Source organism: Leptodactylus fuscus, unplaced genomic scaffold (assembly GCF_031893055.1).
Source record: "Leptodactylus fuscus isolate aLepFus1 unplaced genomic scaffold, aLepFus1.hap2 HAP2_SCAFFOLD_389, whole genome shotgun sequence".
Lineage (NCBI taxonomy): Eukaryota > Metazoa > Chordata > Amphibia > Anura > Leptodactylidae > Leptodactylus > Leptodactylus fuscus.
The window spans coordinates 55,854-78,272 of NW_027440412.1; the positions used below are offsets into that span (position 1 = coordinate 55,854).

General features: G+C 45.1%; 1 protein-coding gene across 1 annotated transcript in view; it reads right to left on the reverse strand.

The window, feature by feature from the left end:
* Nucleotides 1-2,945: 2,945 nt before the first annotated feature.
* LOC142188168 (placenta-specific gene 8 protein-like) overlaps nucleotides 2,946-22,419 on the reverse strand; it is a 29,874-nt gene continuing 10,400 nt past the window's right edge. Inside the window, exons 2-4 of the mRNA XM_075261778.1 lie at nucleotides 14,437-14,548; nucleotides 3,229-3,407; nucleotides 2,946-3,150 (exon numbers count right to left, since the gene is read on the reverse strand). Of these exons, the coding sequence (XP_075117879.1) occupies nucleotides 2,974-3,150; nucleotides 3,229-3,407; nucleotides 14,437-14,548 (468 nt within the window). The 3' untranslated portion in view covers nucleotides 2,946-2,973. The remainder of the gene's footprint in view (nucleotides 3,151-3,228; nucleotides 3,408-14,436; nucleotides 14,549-22,419) is intronic.

Genomic DNA, 22,419 nt, shown 5'->3' on the forward strand with positions numbered 1-22,419 from the left:
GAACTGGGAGAGGGGGCAATAAAGGAGGGTGACATTATACTGTGGGGGCACAAAGAGAAATGGGTAGGAATGGGTTAAAGTACAAGTGGGTGGGACTTAATTTGCTGCAGCACAAAGCTGTCCCTCTTTCTGTCCTTTGAAAGTAGGAAAGTAATAAGAGTAGTAGTAGATGTGAGAGAAGACGTAATATGGAATGTGATGGTGAACCGGGCTACAGGACATAATATGGTGGAGCAGGCGGCAGGACGTGATATGGCGGAGCAGGCGGCAGGACGTGATATGGCGGAGCAGGCGGCAGGACGTGATATGGCGGAGCAGGCGGCAGGACGTGATATGGCGGAGCAGGCGGCAGGACGTGATATGGCGGAGCAGGCGGCAGGACGTGATATGGCGGAGCAGGCGGCAGGACGTGATATGGCGGAGCAGGCGGCAGGACGTGATATGGTGGCATGAAATGGTCCAGTGAAGAGGATCCAGAGGAGAATGAGTCTGGTCAGTATTAGCTCCAGACCTGGCTGTCTGCGACCACTCCTGCTGAAAACATTGACCCAGTGGGCACACATTCCTTTATGGATGATGACTGATGTAGGCATGGAGATGATGATGGCCACCATGTATGAGGTGTGGGTGTGACCTGTCTACAAAGGCCATCATCGGGGGAAGTACTTGGAGAGTATGGAGAGGCCTAGCTCCTACATGTGGGCCTGCACGCCCATGGCTAATGATCACACATCTTAGTACAGGAGATGACTGCACAAATCCAGCAGCACAGACATGTCTGCAATCACCACCACCACCCAGGCTTGACTTAGGTCTGCCCCGGGTAGATGTTTTTGATGTTGGGGCCACATTTCTGCTGAGGTCACCCGGACCCACTATCTGGCTCTTATCTGGAACAGAATCATTGTCAGCCATGTCACCGTCTTCCCCTTCGCTTTTTTTCCAACACTTCACGGGATTCTTGCATCTCCACCAGTCACGTCTTCCACCTCTGCAGCCTCCACATTAAAAATCTGACTGTTCACATCCAGAAGAAGAAGAAAACTAGCACTAGGAGGAATATTTTTGTCAGGAGGAGGCGGCACAACATCGCTCCTAGGGATCAGTGAAGAAGACATGGATGACAGAACAGAAAGGGTGCTCAGTAAATGAAGTGCTGCGACAGCAGAGGAGGAATACAAAGAACCTCGACTCAAAGTAACTGGATGATAGGTCATACCCTGCCGAGACGAAGAGTCACGTCAAGACAACGAAAATGTAATTCTCAGGAAGCACAAACCCCCTGTGGCTCGTGGAAGCGCTGCTGAGACCAGAAGTAGTGTTGCTGTTGCCGCTCACATTAGAATAGTTACTTGCAGTGATGGATGACATGACCGCAGCTGGAGAGTTTCCTTCTTCTCCTTTACCCTGCCCGGTTTTTTTCTAGACAATTCTCTAGGCATGAATGAATTGTATCCGAACTCTGGGGGTAACTGCGACCTGCACGACCTCCCTGGAAGAAGACGAAAGATCTGGGACACTATGCTGAACTCTGTGGCCTACACTGGTCTAAGGTCCCAAATTCTTATTACTTACTCCATGTATTCCATGGGCCTACAGGTTACTCCCTCTGCACAATCCTGACCAGGGACTTATCAGGGTCCCGTTACTTAGATTTGGGGATTATCAGACTCTTAATCCCAGGAATTCTCTGAATCTTCACCTTTGCCCCAGAATAACCAGCATTGTCCCTTACTGCGCGCCATCACACTCTGCCTGCTCATTCCCCCACGGTTCGGCCTCCTCTCTGCTACTCAGAGGCCATCTTACTTTTTAGATTTCATCCCATTTTCTCTTCTTTTTGGGGAACAATCCCTAGAAGCTTCAGCACAGCATCACATGGGCAGCTAGAGCCAGGACCATCTGTACCTGCTGGGAGGGCCGCGTTATCATTCCTTCTGAGAGGCCACCACAGCCTGTGACCAGAGCGGCCATACACAGTTAGGAGTCTGAGCCATTATAACTGTGTGATAGGGTGTCCCCCCTGTAAAGAGCCATGTTGGTACAATCCATCGACTCCTTACATGGTAAGTTCTGGTAGTGCGCTGCTCTCCTCATACTTATTAGTTACATGTCCTGGATTACTATTTCCCTCTCAGGTTATTTCTAGGCATTGTTGTTGCTGCCATCTGCTGGCCAGAATTTGAATGCTGCATGCCCTTGTTCTTGTTAATAAAGCTTTTCTCTCTGGGCGTGGTTTTAGGCGAGCCCTGGTCCATGTCACTCCCTGCAGCCACTTTAGTTTTTCATAGCTGTGTGACAGGACTTGCTATTACTTGGGCTTAGCCTCAGGAGAGACACCAACAGGCCGCCATCAATCCCACGACTACCGCGGCCATTACAGTATCAGGTTATCGCTGTTCTGGGGTCAGATAAACCCACGTTAGTGCATCACATCATCGTGTCTACGTGTGAGTCCATCTGTCCTGAGCTCCTGCCGATCCGGTCGGCTCCGATACGAAGGTCACACGGCCGCTATTAGTTACACCTTCCATCGCCTTCATGTGCGGACAGAACAGGAAGACACGTCATTTCCCCAAGATCACATGACCCGGCGAGGCGTCCATGAGTGTCCAGACGGAACGCAATAGCTGAATGGGGGGAGGGGAGAACTAGAGAATGATAGATGTGGTGTCACTGTACAACATGGAGTAAAGTGGTCTCCCATCTATGGAGGGTTGTCTGGAGTATAATACCTTACGGTATGGGATCAGAGAGATGGCCCCCGATGAGCGATACACAGCAGCCAGCTCCATACACTGCCTAGTGGCCATGCTGGGTACTGCAGCCTCGCTCCTGGAGAGACTATGGCCCATTCTATTGCCGCCTTTCTGTAACACAATCAATCACAATTTCTAGAATATTCCATTTATTTAATAGAAGATAGCGGGCAGTCCGTATGATGGACGCCGATTGGCTGCGAGAGGACGGGGTCTAACACTCCACCAGGGGGGTGTAGCCCTGGGCCATGATGGGGCCACTGCTGACGACGGTGGTCTGGGCGGTGCGGATGGTGGAGCTCTGGCTTCTGTACTTGATCTCCCGCGCCATCTGACACCAGGTGCAGGAATAGCAGCAGCAGGAGCGGGCGCAGTCATCGCAGATGGACCCCTAGAAGAAGACACAAATCCTGTTACAAGGAGAGACCCTGCGGACCCCCCACCCCGAAAGCCGAAAACTGCAACACACCTGAATCCGGTACCTCTCCCGAACCGCTGCCCTCATCGCCATGGTGACAGGAGGACAAACGCCACTACAGCCCACATATCCCATAAGGCAGGGGTCCAAGAGGGGAAGGGCGCAGCACTCCCCAAAATCACTGACCGTGTCACACTGCAAGCAAGGAAAGCACCACAAGGCGCAGCAACCTGAGGAGGAGACGAGAATCACACACCGCAACACCCCGCAGGACGGGCCACGGTCACACAAATCCTACAGGACCCCCCAATATACAACCTGTCCTCTCCGGCAGTCCCATGTAACACCACAGATAACACAGTGATAACTCTCTATATACAGGTAATGTAGTAGATGTCACCGGCAGTCCTATGTAATGTAGTAGATGTCACTGGCAGTCCTATGTAATGTAGTAGATGTCACCGGCAGTCCTATGTAATGTAGTAGATGTCACCGGCAGTCCTATGTAATGTAGTAGATGTCACTGGCAGTCCTATGTAACACCACAGATAACACAGTGATAGCTCTCTATATACAGGTAATGTAGTAGATGTCACCGGCAGTCCTATGTAATGTAGTAGATGTCACTGGCAGTCCTATGTAATGTAGTAGATGTCACTGGCAGTCCTATGTAATGTAGTAGATGTCACCGGCAGTCCTATGTAATGTAGTAGATGTCACTGGCAGTCCTATGTAACACCACAGATAACACAGTGATAGCTCTCTATATACAGGTAATGTAGTAGATGTCACCGGCAGTCCTATGTAACACCACAGATAACACAGTTGTCACGGGATGGTTAGAGTCTATACTATAGGCAATGTGTAATATATATTTCATGTGGAATGTATTCTCTAACCTGTTATATACATCAGTGTGTAGTTGGCTGATTGGGGTCTAGTGTGTTAGCACATTGTATGCAAATACCTCTAACTAGTGAGGACCAGTGAGGACAATGGGTGGAGATAATCTGATCAGTGTCTCCAAGAAGATGTTGGACGGTGCATTGTCCATAGTAGACAGGGAGTCTGCTCTCCTTGGTATAGGTGAGGGGGGAAGGATCTGTGACTCAGCCCTTCCCACCCACAGATATAGGTGTAACAGTCTTAGTATATAGTATATAGCTAGCAGTTAGTATGTGTTAGCCGGCCTGTGCACAGCTCTGCAGAGAGCCAGGATTTAGTTACAGGACCAAGGAACCAAAGTTATCATTGGATTGTGACTTCTGTGGACTTATTGTTATTACGGTTGATGTGACCGCCGCCGGCTACTAACTTTGTGGATTACAATAAATTGCTGTTGTCTCCCGACCTCTTGCGTCCGTGTTGATTCAAAAGACCATCCGGAGGAAGACGTATACCTTTGCTCCGTGACAACTGGTTGGCAGCGGTGGGATCAACAGCGGACAGCGAGATGGACTACAGCAGCCCAGCGATTAATGGAGCCACAACCTCAGAATACAGGAACTGGACTATGGCAAGTCTACAAGTAAGGGCCCGGGAACTAAACCTGAGTTACCAGGGAAGAACGAAAGAGCAACTGATCGAGGCACTGGAGGAGATGACCCTGCAAAGCGACCATGAGGAGGGCTGCCCCCAGGAGACTGGAGAGATACGAGAGTGGCAGGTACAGACCCAAAAGAGCAGATGGGTTGTTTTGTATGAGGAGGAATTGGCAGTGCTGGGGCTAGGAGCAACTGCAGAGCAAAGGAGTAGAGCATTACAGAGGGCTCAGGAAACGGAGAAGGAGGAACAGAGAATGGCGCATGAAAAGGAAAGAATGGCGCATGAAATGCGAATGGCTGAGATAACTACGCGGAATTATAATCAAACGTCGACCCCCAGCCCAACAGTGAGAGAACCACCATATGTCTCCCATAAACACTTCAAGACCTTTGATGAAGCGGCTGGGGATGTTGATGGATATTTTCAGGACTTCGAACACCAGTGCCGCCTGATGGAAGTCCCAGAGAAGGATTGGGTCCGGTATCTGGTGGGGCACCTACGAGATGGGGCTGCGGAAGCTCTCAGAGCCATGGACCCTAGTGATCAGCGGGACTATGAGGCCATTAAAAGAGCGGTGCAGAAGTATTATGCAGTCACTCCAGAATCCTACCGAGTTCAGTTCCGCTCTTTGTCTTACAATGGGGGAAGCTCCTTCCACATGTTCGCCCACAAGTTGAAGCAAGCATGCAAGCGCTGGCTAGAAGGAGAGGAGGCTGTCACAGTCGATAAGATCCTCCAAGTCATACTTAAGGAACAGTTCTTTTCCCAGTGCCCCGCTGAGATCCGTGAGTGGGTGCTGGAACGGAACCCAGCCACAGTTGAGCAAGCTGCTTCTCTTGCAGATGAGGGCCTGACCATCAAGCCGCAGTGGAAGAGGTTGTTTGCAGAGGAGCGGAAAACTACCACCGTCCCCCAGACACCCTTCATCCAGCCACCCACCTTTCGTGCCCGGCCTCAGGATTACAATTCCCCCTCTACCCCTGCCCCAGCCCATCGGCCTCCAGCTATGAACAACCCTGTCCCTAGACAACGACCTACTGGAAGAATGCTAGAGCGCAGATGTTTTGGGTGCGGGCGGCCTGGACATTTGCAAGCTAGTTGCCCTGTTAACATGGGGGCACGGGCCACCGTGGCATCCCGGCCTATTCACTACCTGGGAACCACCCCTAGGACTGAAAGTTTGGCCCCATTTCCAGATGACTCCATGAATGACCCATCTGTTCCACCTCCAGGGGTCTATGGGATTCAGCCTTCCGCCACACATCCCGCAAACCTTCAGCGGAAGCACTTGCAGGAGGTCCTACTGGATGGCCGAACAGTTGTTGGATTCCGGGACTCGGGAGCTTTCCTAACGGTAGCGGACCCCCGAGTGGTTCGACCCGAGGCCCTAGAGGAGGGCCTGGCCTTTCTATCAAGTTGGCAGGAGGTACTCGGAGACGTATTCCTAAAGCTACCGTGGAACTCGACTATGGTTATGGACCAAAACGATGCACAATTGGTGTGATGAGCGGGCTGCCGGCCGATGTTCTGTTAGGCAACGATGTTGGAAATCTACAGTGCCACTTTGTGGGAGCAGTGACCCGAAGCCAAGCTCAGAGAGACGCCAACATGGATCCACCGGATTTTCTGCCAGATGCCAGCCCTTCAACCCTACAACTTTACCATTCAGTACCGCCGAGGGAACCAACACCAGAACGCAGATGGGTTATCCCGGCAGGAGGACATATGAGCTATAGAGACTGATGTGCATTCCCCAATTTACCTGTGTAGGCCAATTGTGTCATGCACATGTTTTGAGATGGGGAGGGGTTGTCACGGGATGGTTAGAGTCTATACTATAGGCAATGTGTAATATATATTTCATGTGGAATGTATTCTCTAACCTGTTATATACATCAATGTGTAGTTGGCTGATTAGGGTCTAGTGTGTTAGCACATTGTATGCAAATACCTCTAACTAGTGAGGACAATGGGTGGAGATAATCTGATCAGTGTCTCCAAGAAGATGTTGGATGGTGCATTGTCCATAGTAGACAGGGAGTCTGCTCTCCTTGGTATAGGTGAGGGGGGAAGGATCTGTGACTCAGCCCTTCCCCCCCACAGATATAGGTGTAACAGTCTTAGTATATAGTATATAGCTAGCAGTTAGTATGTGTTAGCCGGCCTGTGCACAGCTCTGCAGAGAGCCAGGATTTAGTTACAGGACCAAGGAGCCAAAGCTATCATTGGATTGTGACTTCTGTGGACTTATTGTTATTACGGTTGATGTGACCGCCACCGGCTACTAACTTTGTGGATTACAATAAATTGCTGTTGTCTCCCGACCTCTTGCGTCCGTGTTGATTCAAAAGACCTTCCGGAGGAAGACGTATACCTTTGCTCCGTGACAACAGTGATAACTCTCTATATACAGGTAATGTAGTAGATGTCACCGGCAGTCCTATGTAACACACAGATAACACAGTGATAACTCTCTATATACAGGTAATGTAGTAGATGTCACCGGCAGTCCTATGTAATGTAGTAGATGTCACCGGCAGTCCTATGTAACACACAGATAACACAGTGATAACTCTCTATATACAGGTAATGTAGTAGATGTCACCGGCAGTCCTATGTAATGTAGTAGATGTCACCGGCAGTCCTATGTAACACCACAGATAACACAGTGATAACTCTCTATATACAGGTAATGTAGTAGATGTCACCGGCAGTCCTATGTAACACCACAGATAACACAGTGATAGCTCTCTATATACAGGTAATGTAGTAGATGTCACCGGCAGTCCTATGTAACACCACAGATAACACATTGATAACTCTCTATATACAGGTAATGTAGTAGATGTCACCGGCAGTCCTATGTAACACCACAGATAACACAGTGATAACTCTCTATATACAGGTAATGTAGTAGATGTCACCGGCAGTCCTATGTAACACCACAGATAACACAGTGATAACTCTCTATATACAGGTAATGTAGTAGATGTCACCGGCAGTCCCATGTAACACCACAGATAACACAGTGATAACTCTCTATATACAGGTAATGTAGTAGATGTCACCGGCAGTCCTATGTAACACCACAGATAACACAGTGATAACTCTCTATATACAGGTAATGTAGTAGATGTCACCGGCAGTCCCATGTAACACCACAGATAACACAGTGATAACTCTCTATATACAGGTAATGTAGTAGATGTCACCGGCAGTCCTATGTAACACCACAGATAACACAGTGATAACTCTCTATATACAGGTAATGTAGTAGATGTCACCGGCAGTCCTATGTAACACCACAGATAACACAGTGATAACTCTCTATATACAGGTAATGTAGTAGATGTCACCGGCAGTCCCATGTAACACCACAGATAACACAGTGATAACTCTCTATATACAGGTAATGTAGTAGATGTCACCGGCAGTCCCATGTAACACCACAGATAACACAGTGATAACTCTCTATATACAGGTAATGTAGTAGATGTCACCGGCAGTCCTATGTAACACCACAGATAACACATTGATAACTCTCTATATACAGGTAATGTAGTAGATGTCACCGGCAGTCCCATGTAACACCACAGGTAACACAGTGATAACTCTCTATATACAGGTAATGTAGTCAATGTCACCGGCAGTCCTATGTAACACCACAGATAACACAGTGATAACTCTCTATATACAGGTAATGTAGTAGATGTCACCGGCAGTCCTATGTAACACCACAGATAACACAGTGATAACTCTCTATATACAGGTAATGTAGTAGATGTCACCGGCAGTCCCATGTAACACACAGATAACACAGTGATAACTCTCTATATACAGGTAATGTAGTAGATGTCACCGGCAGTCCTATGTAACACCACAGATAACACAGTGATAACTCTCTATATACAGGTAATGTAGTAGATGTCACCGGCAGTCCTATGTAACAGCACAGATAACACAGTGATAACTCTCTATATACAGGTAATGTAGTAGATGTCACCGGCAGTCCTATGTAACACCACAGATAACACAGTGATAACTCTCTATATACAGGTAATGTAGTAGATGTCACCGGCAGTCCTATGTAACACCACAGATAACACAGTGATAACTCTCTATATACAGGTAATGTAGTAGATGTCACCGGCAGTCCTATGTAACACCACAGATAACACAGTGATAACTCTCTATATACAGGTAATGTAGTAGATGTCACCGGCAGTCCCATGTAACACCACAGATAACACAGTGATAACTCTCTATATACAGGTAATGTAGTAGATGTCACCGGCAGTCCTATGTAACACCACAGATAACACAGTGATAACTCTCTATATACAGGTAATGTAGTAGATGTCACCGGCAGTCCTATGTAACACCACAGATAACACAGTGATAACTCTCTATATACAGGTAATGTAGTCAATGTCACCGGCAGTCCTATGTAACACCACAGATAACACAGTGATAACTCTCTATATACAGGTAATGTAGTAGATGTCACCGGCAGTCCTATGTAACACCACAGATAACACAGTGATAACTCTCTATATACAGGTAATGTAGTAGATGTCACCGGCAGTCCTATGTAACACCACAGATAACACAGTGATAACTCTCTATATACAGGTAATGTAGTAGATGTCACCGGCAGTCCCATGTAACACCACAGATAACACAGTGATAACTCTCTATATACAGGTAATGTAGTAGATGTCACCGGCAGTCCTATGTAACACCACAGATAACACAGTGATAACTCTCTATATACAGGTAATGTAGTCAATGTCACCGGCAGTCCTATGTAACACCACAGATAACACAGTGATAACTCTCTATATACAGGTAATGTAGTAGATGTCACCGGCAGTCCTATGTAACACTACAGATAACACTGTGATAACTCTCTATATACAGGTAATGTAGTACATGTCACCGGCAGTCCTATGTAACACCACAGATAACACAGTGATAACTCTCTATATACAGGTAATGTAGTAGATGTCACCGGCAGTCCTATGTAACACTACAGATAACACAGTGATAACTCTCTATATACAGGTAATGTAGTAGATGTCACCGGCAGTCCTATGTAACACCACAGATAACAGTGATAACTCTCTATATACAGGTAATGTAGTAGATGTCACCGGCAGTCCTATGTAACACCACAGATAACACAGTGATAACTCTCTATATACAGGTAATGTAGTAGATGTCACCGGCAGTCCTATGTAACACTACAGATAACACAGTGATAACTCTCTATATACAGGTAATGTAGTAGATGTCACCGGCAGTCCTATGTAACACCACAGATAACACAGTGATAACTCTCTATATACAGGTAATGTAGTAGATGTCACCGGCAGTCCTATGTAACACACAGATAACACAGTGATAACTCTCTATATACAGGTAATGTAGGAGATGTCACCGGCAGTCCTATGTAACACCACAGATAACACAGTGATAACTCTCTATATACAGGTAATGTAGTAGATGTCACCGGCAGTCCTATGTAACACTACAGATAACACAGTGATAACTCTCTATATACAGGTAATGTAGTAGATGTCACCGGCAGTCCTATGTAACACACAGATAACACAGTGATAACTCTCTATATACAGGTAATGTAGTAGATGTCACCGGCAGTCCTATGTAATGTAGTAGATGTCACCGGCAGTCCTATGTAACACCACAGATCTCCACCATTGTACAGCAGACCTGGTTGGTCACATGACTGGGGATCGGTCAGGCTTCCTTTATATATCTTGCAGGTTCCTTCAGCCAATCATGGGGCTGTTGGGTCAGAGGTCAGTGATGATGTCATATCCAGTATATAAGGGCAGGCGGCAGCCATGTTGTGGGGGAGGGGTATCTGATGTGTCTGGAAGCTTAGAAGGGATTTTCTGTCCGTCACAGTCAGACATCGCCGCGCTCTGTTTGTGTTCTGGTGCTGACAATTGAAAGCTGATTTGTGATTGGCTGCTATGTTCTGTGGTTGCTATGAGCAGTGATTGGTCTCTATAGACCTCATTGTAATCTATCTGCCCCATAGACTTCCTCTCTGACCTCTTGTATAGTGTCCTCTCCTCTCTGTAGTCATACCTCCCAACCGTCCCGATTTCCGCGGGACAGTCACGATTTGGGTGACATGTCCCGCGGTCCCGGTTGGAGGGAGGTATGTCCCGATCCAGAGGACGCAGATCTGAGTTGAACACATATGCGGCTGAAGGAAGGAGCTGACACAGGTCAGCTCCTCGCTTCGCCGCTGCCGCCGGCTCCTGGCTTGTAGACGCGATGTATAAGCCAGGAGCCGGCGGAAGCAGCGAAGCGAGGAGCTGACACAGGTCAGCTCCTTGCTTCAGCCACATGTGTCAGCGAGAGAGGCGGGCAGAGAGCGGCGAGGGAGCGGAGGAGAAGGTAAGTGTAATGTGGAGGTGGGGTGGAGACGGCAGATGGAGATGGAGGAGGACGGCATGACACTGGGGGCAGAGATGGAGAGGACATGAATCTGGGGGCAGAGATGGAGGTGACATGAATCTGGGAGCAGAGATGTGGGGACATGAATCTGGGGGCAGAGATGGGGGGACATGAATCTGGGGGCAGAGATGGGGGGACATGAATCTGGAGGCAGAGATGGAGGGACATGAATCTGGGGGCAGAGATGGAGGGACATGAATCTGGGGGCAGAGATGGGGGGGGGACATGAATCTGGGGGCAGAGATGGGGGACATGAATCTGGGGGCAGACGTGGAGGGACATGAATCTGGGGGCAGAGATGGAGGGACATGAATCTGGGGGCAGAGATGGAGGGGACATGAATCTGGGGGCAGAGATGGAGGGGGACATGAATCTGGGGGCAGAGATGGGGGACATGAATCTGGGGGCAGAGACGGAGGAGACATGAATCTGGGGGCAGAGATGGAGAGGACATGAATCTGAGGGCAGAGATGGAGGGACATGAATCTGGGGGCAGAGATGTGGGGACATGAATCTGGGGGCAGAGATGGAGGGGACATGAATCTGGGGGCAGAGATGGAGGGGGGACATGAATCTGGGGGCAGAGATGGAGGAAACATGAATCTGGAGGCAGAGATGGAGGGGACATGAATCTGGGGGCAGAGATGGAGGGGACATGAATCTGGGGGCAGAGATGGAGGGGGGACATGAATCTGGGGGCAGAGATGGAGGGGACATGAATCTGGGGGCAGAGATGGAGGGGACATGAATCTGGGGGCAGAGATGGAGGGGGGACATGAATCTGGGGGCAGAGATGGAGGGGACATGAATCTGGGGGCAGAGATGGAGGGGGGGACATGAATCTGGGGGCAGAGATGGGAGGACATGAATCTGAGGGCAGAGATGGAGGGACATGAATCTGGGGGCAGAGATGGGGGACATGAATCTGGGGGCAGAGATGGAGGGGACATGAATCTGGGGGCAGAGATGGAGGGGGGACATGAATCTGGGGGCAGAGATGGAGGGGATATGAATCTGGGGGCAGAGATGGAGGGGACATGAATCTGGGGGCAGACGTGGAGGGACATGAATCTGGGGGCAGAGATGGAGGGGACATGAATCTGGGGGCAGAGATGTGGGGACATGAATCTGGGGGCAGAGATGTGGGGACATGAATCTGGGGGCAGAGATGGAGGGGACATGAATCTGGGGGCAGAGATGTGGGGACATGAATCTGGGGGCAGAGATGGAGGGGACATGAATCTGGGGGCAGAGATGTGGGGGACATGAATCTGGGGGCACAGATGGAGGGGACATGAATCTGGGGGCAGAGATGTGGGGACATGAATCTGGGGGCAGAGATGGAGAGGGGACATGAATCTGGGGGCAGAGATGGAGGGACATGAATCTGGGGGCAGAGATGGAGGGGACATGAATCTGGGGGCAGAGATGGAGGGGACATGAATCTGGGGGCAGAGATGGAGGGGACATGAATCTGGGGGCACAGATGGAGGGGACATGAATCTGGGGGCAGAGATGGAGAGGACATGAATCTGGGGGCAGAGATGGAGGGGACATGAATCTGGGGGCAGAGATGGAGGGGACATGAATCTGGGGGCAGAGATGGAGGGGACATGAATCTGGGGGCACAGATGGAGGGGACATGAATCTGGGGGCACAGATGGAGAGGACATGAATCTGGGGGCAGAGATGGAGAGGACATGAATCTGGGGGCAGAGATGGAAGAGGGACATGAAACTGGGGGCAGAGATGGAGGGGGGACATGAATCTGGGGGCAGAGATGGAGGGGACATGAATCTGGGGGCAGAGATGTGGGGACATGAATCTGGGGGCAGAGATGGAGGGACATGAATCTGAGGGCAGAGATGGAGGGGACATGAATCTGAGGGCAGAGATGGAGGGGACATGAATCTGGGGGCAGAGATGTGGGGACATGAATATGGGGGCAGAGATGGAAGGGGGACATGAATCTGGGGGCAGAGATGTGGGGACATGAAACTGGGGGCAGATGAAGGGTGTATATGAAACTGGGGGAGAGATAGAGGGGGGACATATAATTTACGGGTGACTGTAGGAGGATTATACTGTGTGCGGGCACATGAAAAATTAACGAGTGGGCGGAGTCAACACAAAAGTGGGCGGGGCTAAATTTACCCTCTTTCGGTTCTTCAAAAGTTGGGAGGTATGCTGTAGTGAGTATGTGGTTGGGGTCTCCTGCAGTCCCATGTAAGGCAGTATCCGGCAGCGGCACCGTCCCCCTCCTGCAGTCCCATGTAAGGCAGTATCTGGCAGCGGCACCATCCTCCTTCCTGCAGTCCCATGTAAGGCAGTATCCGGCAGCGGCACCTTCCCCCTCCTGCAGTCCCATGTAAGGCAGTATCTAGCAGCGGCACCGTCCCCCCTCCTGCAGTCCCATGTAAGGCAGTATCCGGCAGCGGCACCGTCCCCCCTCCTGCAGTCCCATGTAAGGCAGTATCTGGCAGCGGCACCATCCCCCTTCCTGCAGTCCCATGTAAGGCAGTATCCGGCAGCGGCACCGTCCCCCCTCCTGCAGTCCCATGTAAGGCAGTATCTGGCAGTGGCACCATCCCCCTTCCTGCAGTCCCATGTAAGGCAGTATCCGGCAGCGGCACCATCCCCCTTCCTGCAGTCCCATGTAAGGCAGTATCCGGCAGCGGCACCGTCCCCCCTCCTGCAGTCCCATGTAAGGCAGTATCTGGCAGCGGCACCATCCCCCTTCCTGCAGTCCCATGTAAGGCAGTATCCGGCAGCGGCACCATCCCCCTTCCTGCAGTCCCATGTAAGGCAGTATCCGGCAGCGGCACCGTCCCCCCTCCTGCAGTCCCATGTAAGGCAGTATCTGGCAGCGGCACCATCCCCCTTCCTGCAGTCCCATGTAAGGCAGTATCCGGCAGCGGCACCATCCAGTCCCATGTAAGGCAGTATCCGGCAGCGGCACCATCCCCCTTCCTGCAGTCCCATGTAAGGCAGTATCCGGCAGCGGCACCATCCCCCTTCCTGCAGTCCCATGTAAGGCAGTATCCGGCAGCGGCACCATCCCCCTTCCTGCAGTCCCATGTAAGGCAGTATCCGGCAGCGGCACCGCCCCCCCCCCCTCCTGCAGTCCCTGTATACTCTCTCCTGTCCCTGTGCTGGCTCTGCAGATCCGGTCATGATGGTGGAGGATGGACAATCCCTTTAAGTGGTCAGAGCTGTACTCACATATCCCGCAGTCCTCACAGCAGTCACACAGGCCGCTGCTCCAGAGCAGACTCTGCGTTACGGTCACGGTCTGCGTGGTGATGACCCCGGGCTGAGAGGTGATGGTCGCCATCTGTGGATAGAGACATGGACAGAGGGTGAACTAGCCATTGTGACCCCAAACTGTACGGTTATCTTCCCCAATATCTATCAGCTGCCCACCCCCAAACAGCCTGAGCTCTGACACCCAAAAAGGGGGCTGTAATCTGTACCAAGACGCCTGCCCTGTATATATCTGGATCATATATGTATATATCCTCCAGTCTGTATCCTATTATTATATATATCCTCCAGTCTGTATATCATATTATTATATATATCCTCCGCTCTGTATCATATTATTATATATATCCTCCGCTCTGTATATCATATTATTATATATATCCTCCAGTCTGTATATCATATTGTTATATATATCCTCCGCTCTGTATATCATATTATTATATATATCCTCCAGTCTGTATATCATATTGTTATATATATCCTCCGCTCTGTACCATATTATTATATATATCCTCCACTCTGTATCATATTATTATATATATCCTCCGCTCTGTATCCTATTTTTATATATATCCTCCGCTCTGTATATCATATTATTATATATATCCTCTGCTCTGTATATCATATTATTATATATATCCTCCGCTCTGTATATCATATTATTATATATATCCTCCAGTCTGTATATCATATTATTATATATATCCTCTGCTCTGTATCATATTATTATATATATCCTCCGCTCTGTATATCATATTATTATATATATCCTCTGCTCTGTATATCATATTATTATATATATCCTCCGCTCTGTATATCATATTATTATATATATCCTCCGCTCTGTATATCATATTATTATATATATCCTCTGCTCTGTATCATATTATTATATATATCCTCCGCTCTGTATATCATATTATTATATATATCCTCTGCTCTGTATATCATATTATTATATATATCCTCCGCTCTGTATATCATATTATTATATATATCCTCCAGTCTGTATATCATATTATTATATATATCCTCCGCTCTGTATATCATATTATTATATATATCCTCCGCTCTGTATCCTATTTTTATATATATCCTCCGCTCTGTATCATATTATTATATATATCCTCCGCTCTGTATCCTATTTTTATATATATCCTCCGCTCTGTATCATATTATTATATATATCCTCCGCTCTGTATCCTATTTTTATATATATCCTCCGCTCTGTATATCATATTATTATATATATCCTCCGCTCTGTATATCATATTATTATATATATCCTCAGCTCTGTATATCATATTATTATATATATCCTCCGCTCTGTATCATATTATTATATATATCCTCCGCTCTGTATATCATATTATTATATATATCCTCCAGTCTGTATATCATATTGTTATATATATATCCTCTGCTCTGTATCATATTATTATATATATCCTCCGCTCTGTATATTATATTATTATATATATCCTCCAGTCTGTATCATATTATTATATATATCCTCTGCTCTGTATCATATTATTATATATATCCTCCGCTCTGTATCATATTATTATATATATCCTCCACTCTGTATATCATATTATTATATATATCCTCCGCTCTGTATCATATTATTATATATATCCTCCGCTCTGTATCCTATTTTTATATATATCCTCCGCTCTGTATATCATATTATTATATATATCCTCTGCTCTGTATATCATATTATTATATATATCCTCCGCTCTGTATATCATATTCTTATATATATCCTCCGCTCTGTATCATATTATTATATATATCCTCCACTCTGTATATCATATTATTATATATATCCTCCGCTCTGTATCATATTATTATATATATCCTCCGCTCTGTATCCTATTTTTATATATATCCTCCGCTCTGTATATCATATTATTATATATATCCTCTGCTCTGTATATCATATTATTATATATATCCTCCGCTCTGTATATCATATTCTTATATATATCCTCCGCTCTGTATCATATTATTATATATATCCTCCGCTCTGTATCCTATTTTTATATATATCCTCCGCTCTGTATATCATATTATTATATATATCCTCCGCTCTGTATATCATATTATTATATATATCCTCTGCTCTGTATATCATATTATTATATATATCCTCCGCTCTGTATATCATATTATTATATATATCCTCCAGTCTGTATATCATATTGTTATATATATCCTCCAGTCTGTATCATATTATTATATATATCCTCTGCTCTGTATCATATTATTATATATATCCTCTGCTCTGTATCATATTATTATATATATCCTCCGCTCTGTATCCTATTTTTATATATATCCTCTGCTCTGTATATCATATTATTATATATATCCTCCGCTCTGTATATCATATTATTATATATATCCTCCAGTCTGTATCATATTATTATATATATCCTCCGCTCTGTATCATATTATTATATATATCCTCTGCTCTGTATCATATTATTATATATCCTCCAGTCTGTATATCATATTATTATATATATCCTCCAGTCTGTATATCATATTATTATATATATCCTCCGCTCTGTATCATATTATTATATATATCCTCCGCTCTGTATATCATATTATTATATATATCCTCCAGTCTGTATATCATATTGTTATATATATATCCTCTGCTCTGTATCATATTATTATATATATCCTCCGCTCTGTATATTATATTATTATATATATCCTCCAGTCTGTATCATATTATTATATATATCCTCTGCTCTGTATCATATTATTATATATATCCTCCGCTCTGTATCATATTATTATATATATCCTCCACTCTGTATATCATATTATTATATATATCCTCCGCTCTGTATCATATTATTATATATATCCTCCGCTCTGTATCCTATTTTTATATATATCCTCCGCTCTGTATATCATATTATTATATATATCCTCTGCTCTGTATATCATATTATTATATATATCCTCCGCTCTGTATATCATATTCTTATATATATCCTCCGCTCTGTATCATATTATTATATATATCCTCCACTCTGTATATCATATTATTATATATATCCTCCGCTCTGTATCATATTATTATATATATCCTCCGCTCTGTATCCTATTTTTATATATATCCTCCGCTCTGTATATCATATTATTATATATATCCTCTGCTCTGTATATCATATTATTATATATATCCTCCGCTCTGTATATCATATTCTTATATATATCCTCCGCTCTGTATCATATTATTATATATATCCTCCGCTCTGTATCCTATTTTTATATATATCCTCCGCTCTGTATATCATATTATTATATATATCCTCCGCTCTGTATATCATATTATTATATATATCCTCTGCTCTGTATATCATATTATTATATATATCCTCCGCTCTGTATATCATATTATTATATATATCCTCCAGTCTGTATATCATATTGTTATATATATCCTCCAGTCTGTATCATATTATTATATATATCCTCTGCTCTGTATCATATTATTATATATATCCTCTGCTCTGTATCATATTATTATATATATCCTCCGCTCTGTATCCTATTTTTATATATATCCTCTGCTCTGTATATCATATTATTATATATATCCTCCGCTCTGTATATCATATTATTATATATATCCTCCAGTCTGTATCATATTATTATATATATCCTCCGCTCTGTACCATATTATTATATATATCCTCTGCTCTGTATCATATTATTATATATCCTCTGCTCTGTATCATATTTTTATATATATCCTCCGCTCTGTATATCATATTATTATATATATGGTTTGGGGTGGCTTTGCTGCCTCTGGCACTGGACTGCTTGACCGTGTGCATGGCATTATGAAGTCTGAAGACGACCAACACATTGTGCAGCATCATGTAGGGCCCAGTGTGAGAAAGCGGGGTCTCCCTCAGAGGTCAGGGCTCTTCCAGCAGGACAAGGACCCAAAACACACTTCAGGTCAGCACTAGAAAATGGTGGTGAGAGAAAGCCCTGGAGACTTGTAAAGTGGCAGCAATGAGTCCAGCCCTGAATCCCATAGAGCACCTGTGGGGGAGGGGGAGAGATCTCTTGGTGGCAGTTTGGAGAAGGCCCCCTTCACATCTCAGGGGGGACCTGGAGCAGGAGCCAAAGAAGAAGGGTCTAAGATTCCAGCAGAGCCTTGTAAGAAACTCATTGCTGGTTAGCGGAAGCGGTTGTGCGCAGTTATTGTGTCTAAAGGTTGTGCGACCAAGTATTAGGCTGAGGGCGCCAATACTTCTGTCCGCACCAGTTCTGGAGTTTTGTGTAAAATGATCAATGATGTGACTTTTTTTTCATTCTCTTTTGTGTTTTTTCATTGCAAACAAAATAACTGAAGATATTACCAAAGAGTTTGTGCCTGTAATCATTATCTGGGGGACAGCGAGGATTATCTGACAGGACTGCAGGGGGCGATACTTATACTGTATATACCCTGTGTCACTTATATACTATATAAGAGTCTGTGCTGTGTAATCATTATCTGGGGGACAGCGAGGATTATCTGACAGGACTGCAGGGGGCGATACTTATACTGTATATACCCTGTGTCACTTATATACTATATAAGAGTCTGTGCTGTGTAATCATTATCTGGGGGACAGCGAGGATTATCTGACAGGACTGCAGGGGGCGATACTTATACTGTATATACCCTGTGTCACTTATATACTATATAAGGGGTTGTGCTGTGTAATCATTATCTGGGGGACAGCGAGGATTATCTGACAGGACTGCAGGGGGCGATACTTATACTGTATATACCCTGTGTCACTTATATACTATATAAGAGTCTGTGCTGTGTAATCATTATCTGGGGGACAGCGAGGATTATCTGTCAGGACTGCAGGGGGCAATACTTATACTGTATATACCCTGTGTCACTTATATACTATATAAGAGTCTGTGCTGTGTAATCATTATCTGGGGGACACCGGGGATTATCTGACAGGACTGCAGGGGGTGATACTTATACTGTATATACCCTGTGTCACTTATATACTATATAAGAGTTTGTGCTGTGTAATCATTATCTGGGGGACACCGAGGATTATCTGTCAGGACTGCAGGGGGCGATACTTATACTGTATATACCCTGTGTCACTTATATACTATATAAGAGTCTGTGCTGTGTAATCATTATCTGGGGGACACCGGGGATTATCTGACAGGACTGCAGGGGGTGATACTTATACTGTATATACCCTGTGTCACTTATATACTATATAAGAGTTTGTGCTGTGTAATCATTATCTGGGGGACACCGAGGATTATCTGTCAGGACTGCAGGGGGCGATACTTATACTGTATATACCCTGTGTCACTTATATACTATATAAGAGTCTGTGCTGTGTAATCATTATCTGGGGGACACCGGGGATTATCTGACAGGACTGCAGGGGGTGATACTTATACTGTATATACCCTGTGTCACTTATATACTATATAAGAGTTTGTGCTGTGTAATCATTATCTGGGGGACACCGAGGATTATCTGTCAGGACTGCAGGGGGCGATACTTATACTGTATATACCCTGTGTCACTTATATACTATATAAGAGTCTGTGCTGTGTAATCATTATCTGGGGGACAGTGAGGATTATCTGACAGGACTGCAGGGGGCGATACTTATACTGTATATACCCTCTGTCACTTATATACTATATAAGAGTCTGTGCTGTGTAATCATTATCTGGGGGACACCGAGGATTATCTGACAGGACTGCAGGGGGCGATACTTATACTGTATATACCCTGTGTCACTTATATACTATATAAGAGTCTGTGCTGTGTAATCATTATCTGGGGGACACCGGGGATTATCTGACAGGACTGCAGGGGGTGATACTTATACTGTATATACCCTGTGTCACTTATATACTATATAAGAGTTTGTGCTGTGTAATCATTATCTGGGGGACACCGAGGATTATCTGTCAGGACTGCAGGGGGCGATACTTATACTGTATATACCCTGTGTCACTTATATACTATATAAGAGTCTGTGCTGTGTAATCATTATCTGGGGGACAGTGAGGATTATCTGACAGGACTGCAGGGGGCGATACTTATACTGTATATACCCTCTGTCACTTATATACTATATAAGAGTCTGTGCTGTGTAATCATTATCTGGGGGACACCGAGGATTATCTGACAGGACTGCAGGGGGCGATACTTATACTGTATATACCCTGTGTCACTTATATACTATATAAGAGTTTGTGCTGTGTAATCATTATCTGGGGACAGCGAGGATTATCTGACAGGACTGCAGGGGGCGATACTTATACTGTATATACCCTGTGTCACTTATATACTATATAAGAGTTTGTGCTGTGTAATCATTATCTGGGGACAGCGAGGATTATCTGACAGGACTGCAGGGGGGTGATACTTATACTGTATATACCCTGTGTCACTTATATACTATATAAGAGTCTGTGCTGTGTAATCATTATCTGGGGGACAGCGAGGATTATCTGACAGGACTGCAGGGGGCGATACTTATACTGTATATACCCTGTGTCACTTATATACTATATAAGAGTCTGTGCTGTGTAATCATTATCTGGGGGACAGCGAGGATTATCTGACAGGACTGCAGGGGGCGATACTTATACTGTATATACCCTGTGTCACTTATATACTATATAAGAGTCTGTGCTGTGTAATCATTATCTGGGGGACAGCGAGGATTATCTGACAGGACTGCAGGGGGCGATACTTATACTGTATATACCCTGTGTCACTTATATACTATATAAGAGTTTGTGCTGTGTAATCATTATCTGGAGACCCCGAGGGTTATCTGACAGAACTGTAGGGGGCGATACTTTTGGCCAGCACTGTATATCCTCCGGTCTCTATATCATATTATATATATATATATATATATATATCCTTCACTGATGTTTAGTGAGCAGACAATGCAGTATGGGGGTTGGGTGGTTTCTTAGGGGGGGCTGGGGATTATTGTGGTCTGCGGCCCCCGCATTGCTCATATTCTCACTTCTTGGCCTTGGGCTCTCTTGTTTTCTCTCTAGACACTAAAAACACAGCGAGGAAGAGGAGGAGACGGCGGAGAAACGAAACTCAGAGACTGAATCTAACAAGGCAGGAAACGCAGAGAGGAGGAGGAGGCCCAGAATGTGATGATATAACCTCGATATATACTGTATATACACAATCTCTAGAAATAGATATGTGATGGATAATGTTCTGCATCTATGTGTGTGTGTGTATATATATCTGTGAATGACACTATTGCCAGTTGCTGTACAAAGAGACATTCTCAAATAAGTGTGAAATATAAGTAATATAATAATATATTGTATAATATGACACAATACAGGGTGTAATATAACAGTGTAGTGTGTAATATGACATGTACAGGGTGTAATATAACAGTGTAGTGTATGTGACATATCACAGGGTGTAATATAACAGTGTAGTGTATAATGTGACATATCACATGGTGTAATATAACAGTATAGTGTATAATATGGCATATCACAGGGTGTAATATAACAGTATAGTGTATAATGTGACATATCACAGGGTGTAATATAACAGTGTAGTGTATAATATGACATGTACAGGGTGTAATATAACAGTGTAGTGTATAATATGACATATCACAGGGTGTAATATAACAGTATAGTGCATAATGTGACATATCACAGGGTGTAATATAACAGTATAGTGTATAATGTGACATATCACAGGGCGTAATATAACAGTGTAGTGTATAATATGACATATCACAGGGTGTAATATAACAGTATAGTGCATAATGTGACATATCACAGGGTGTAATATAACAGTATAGTGTATAATGTGACATATCACAGGGTGTAATATAACAGTGTAGTGTATAATATGAC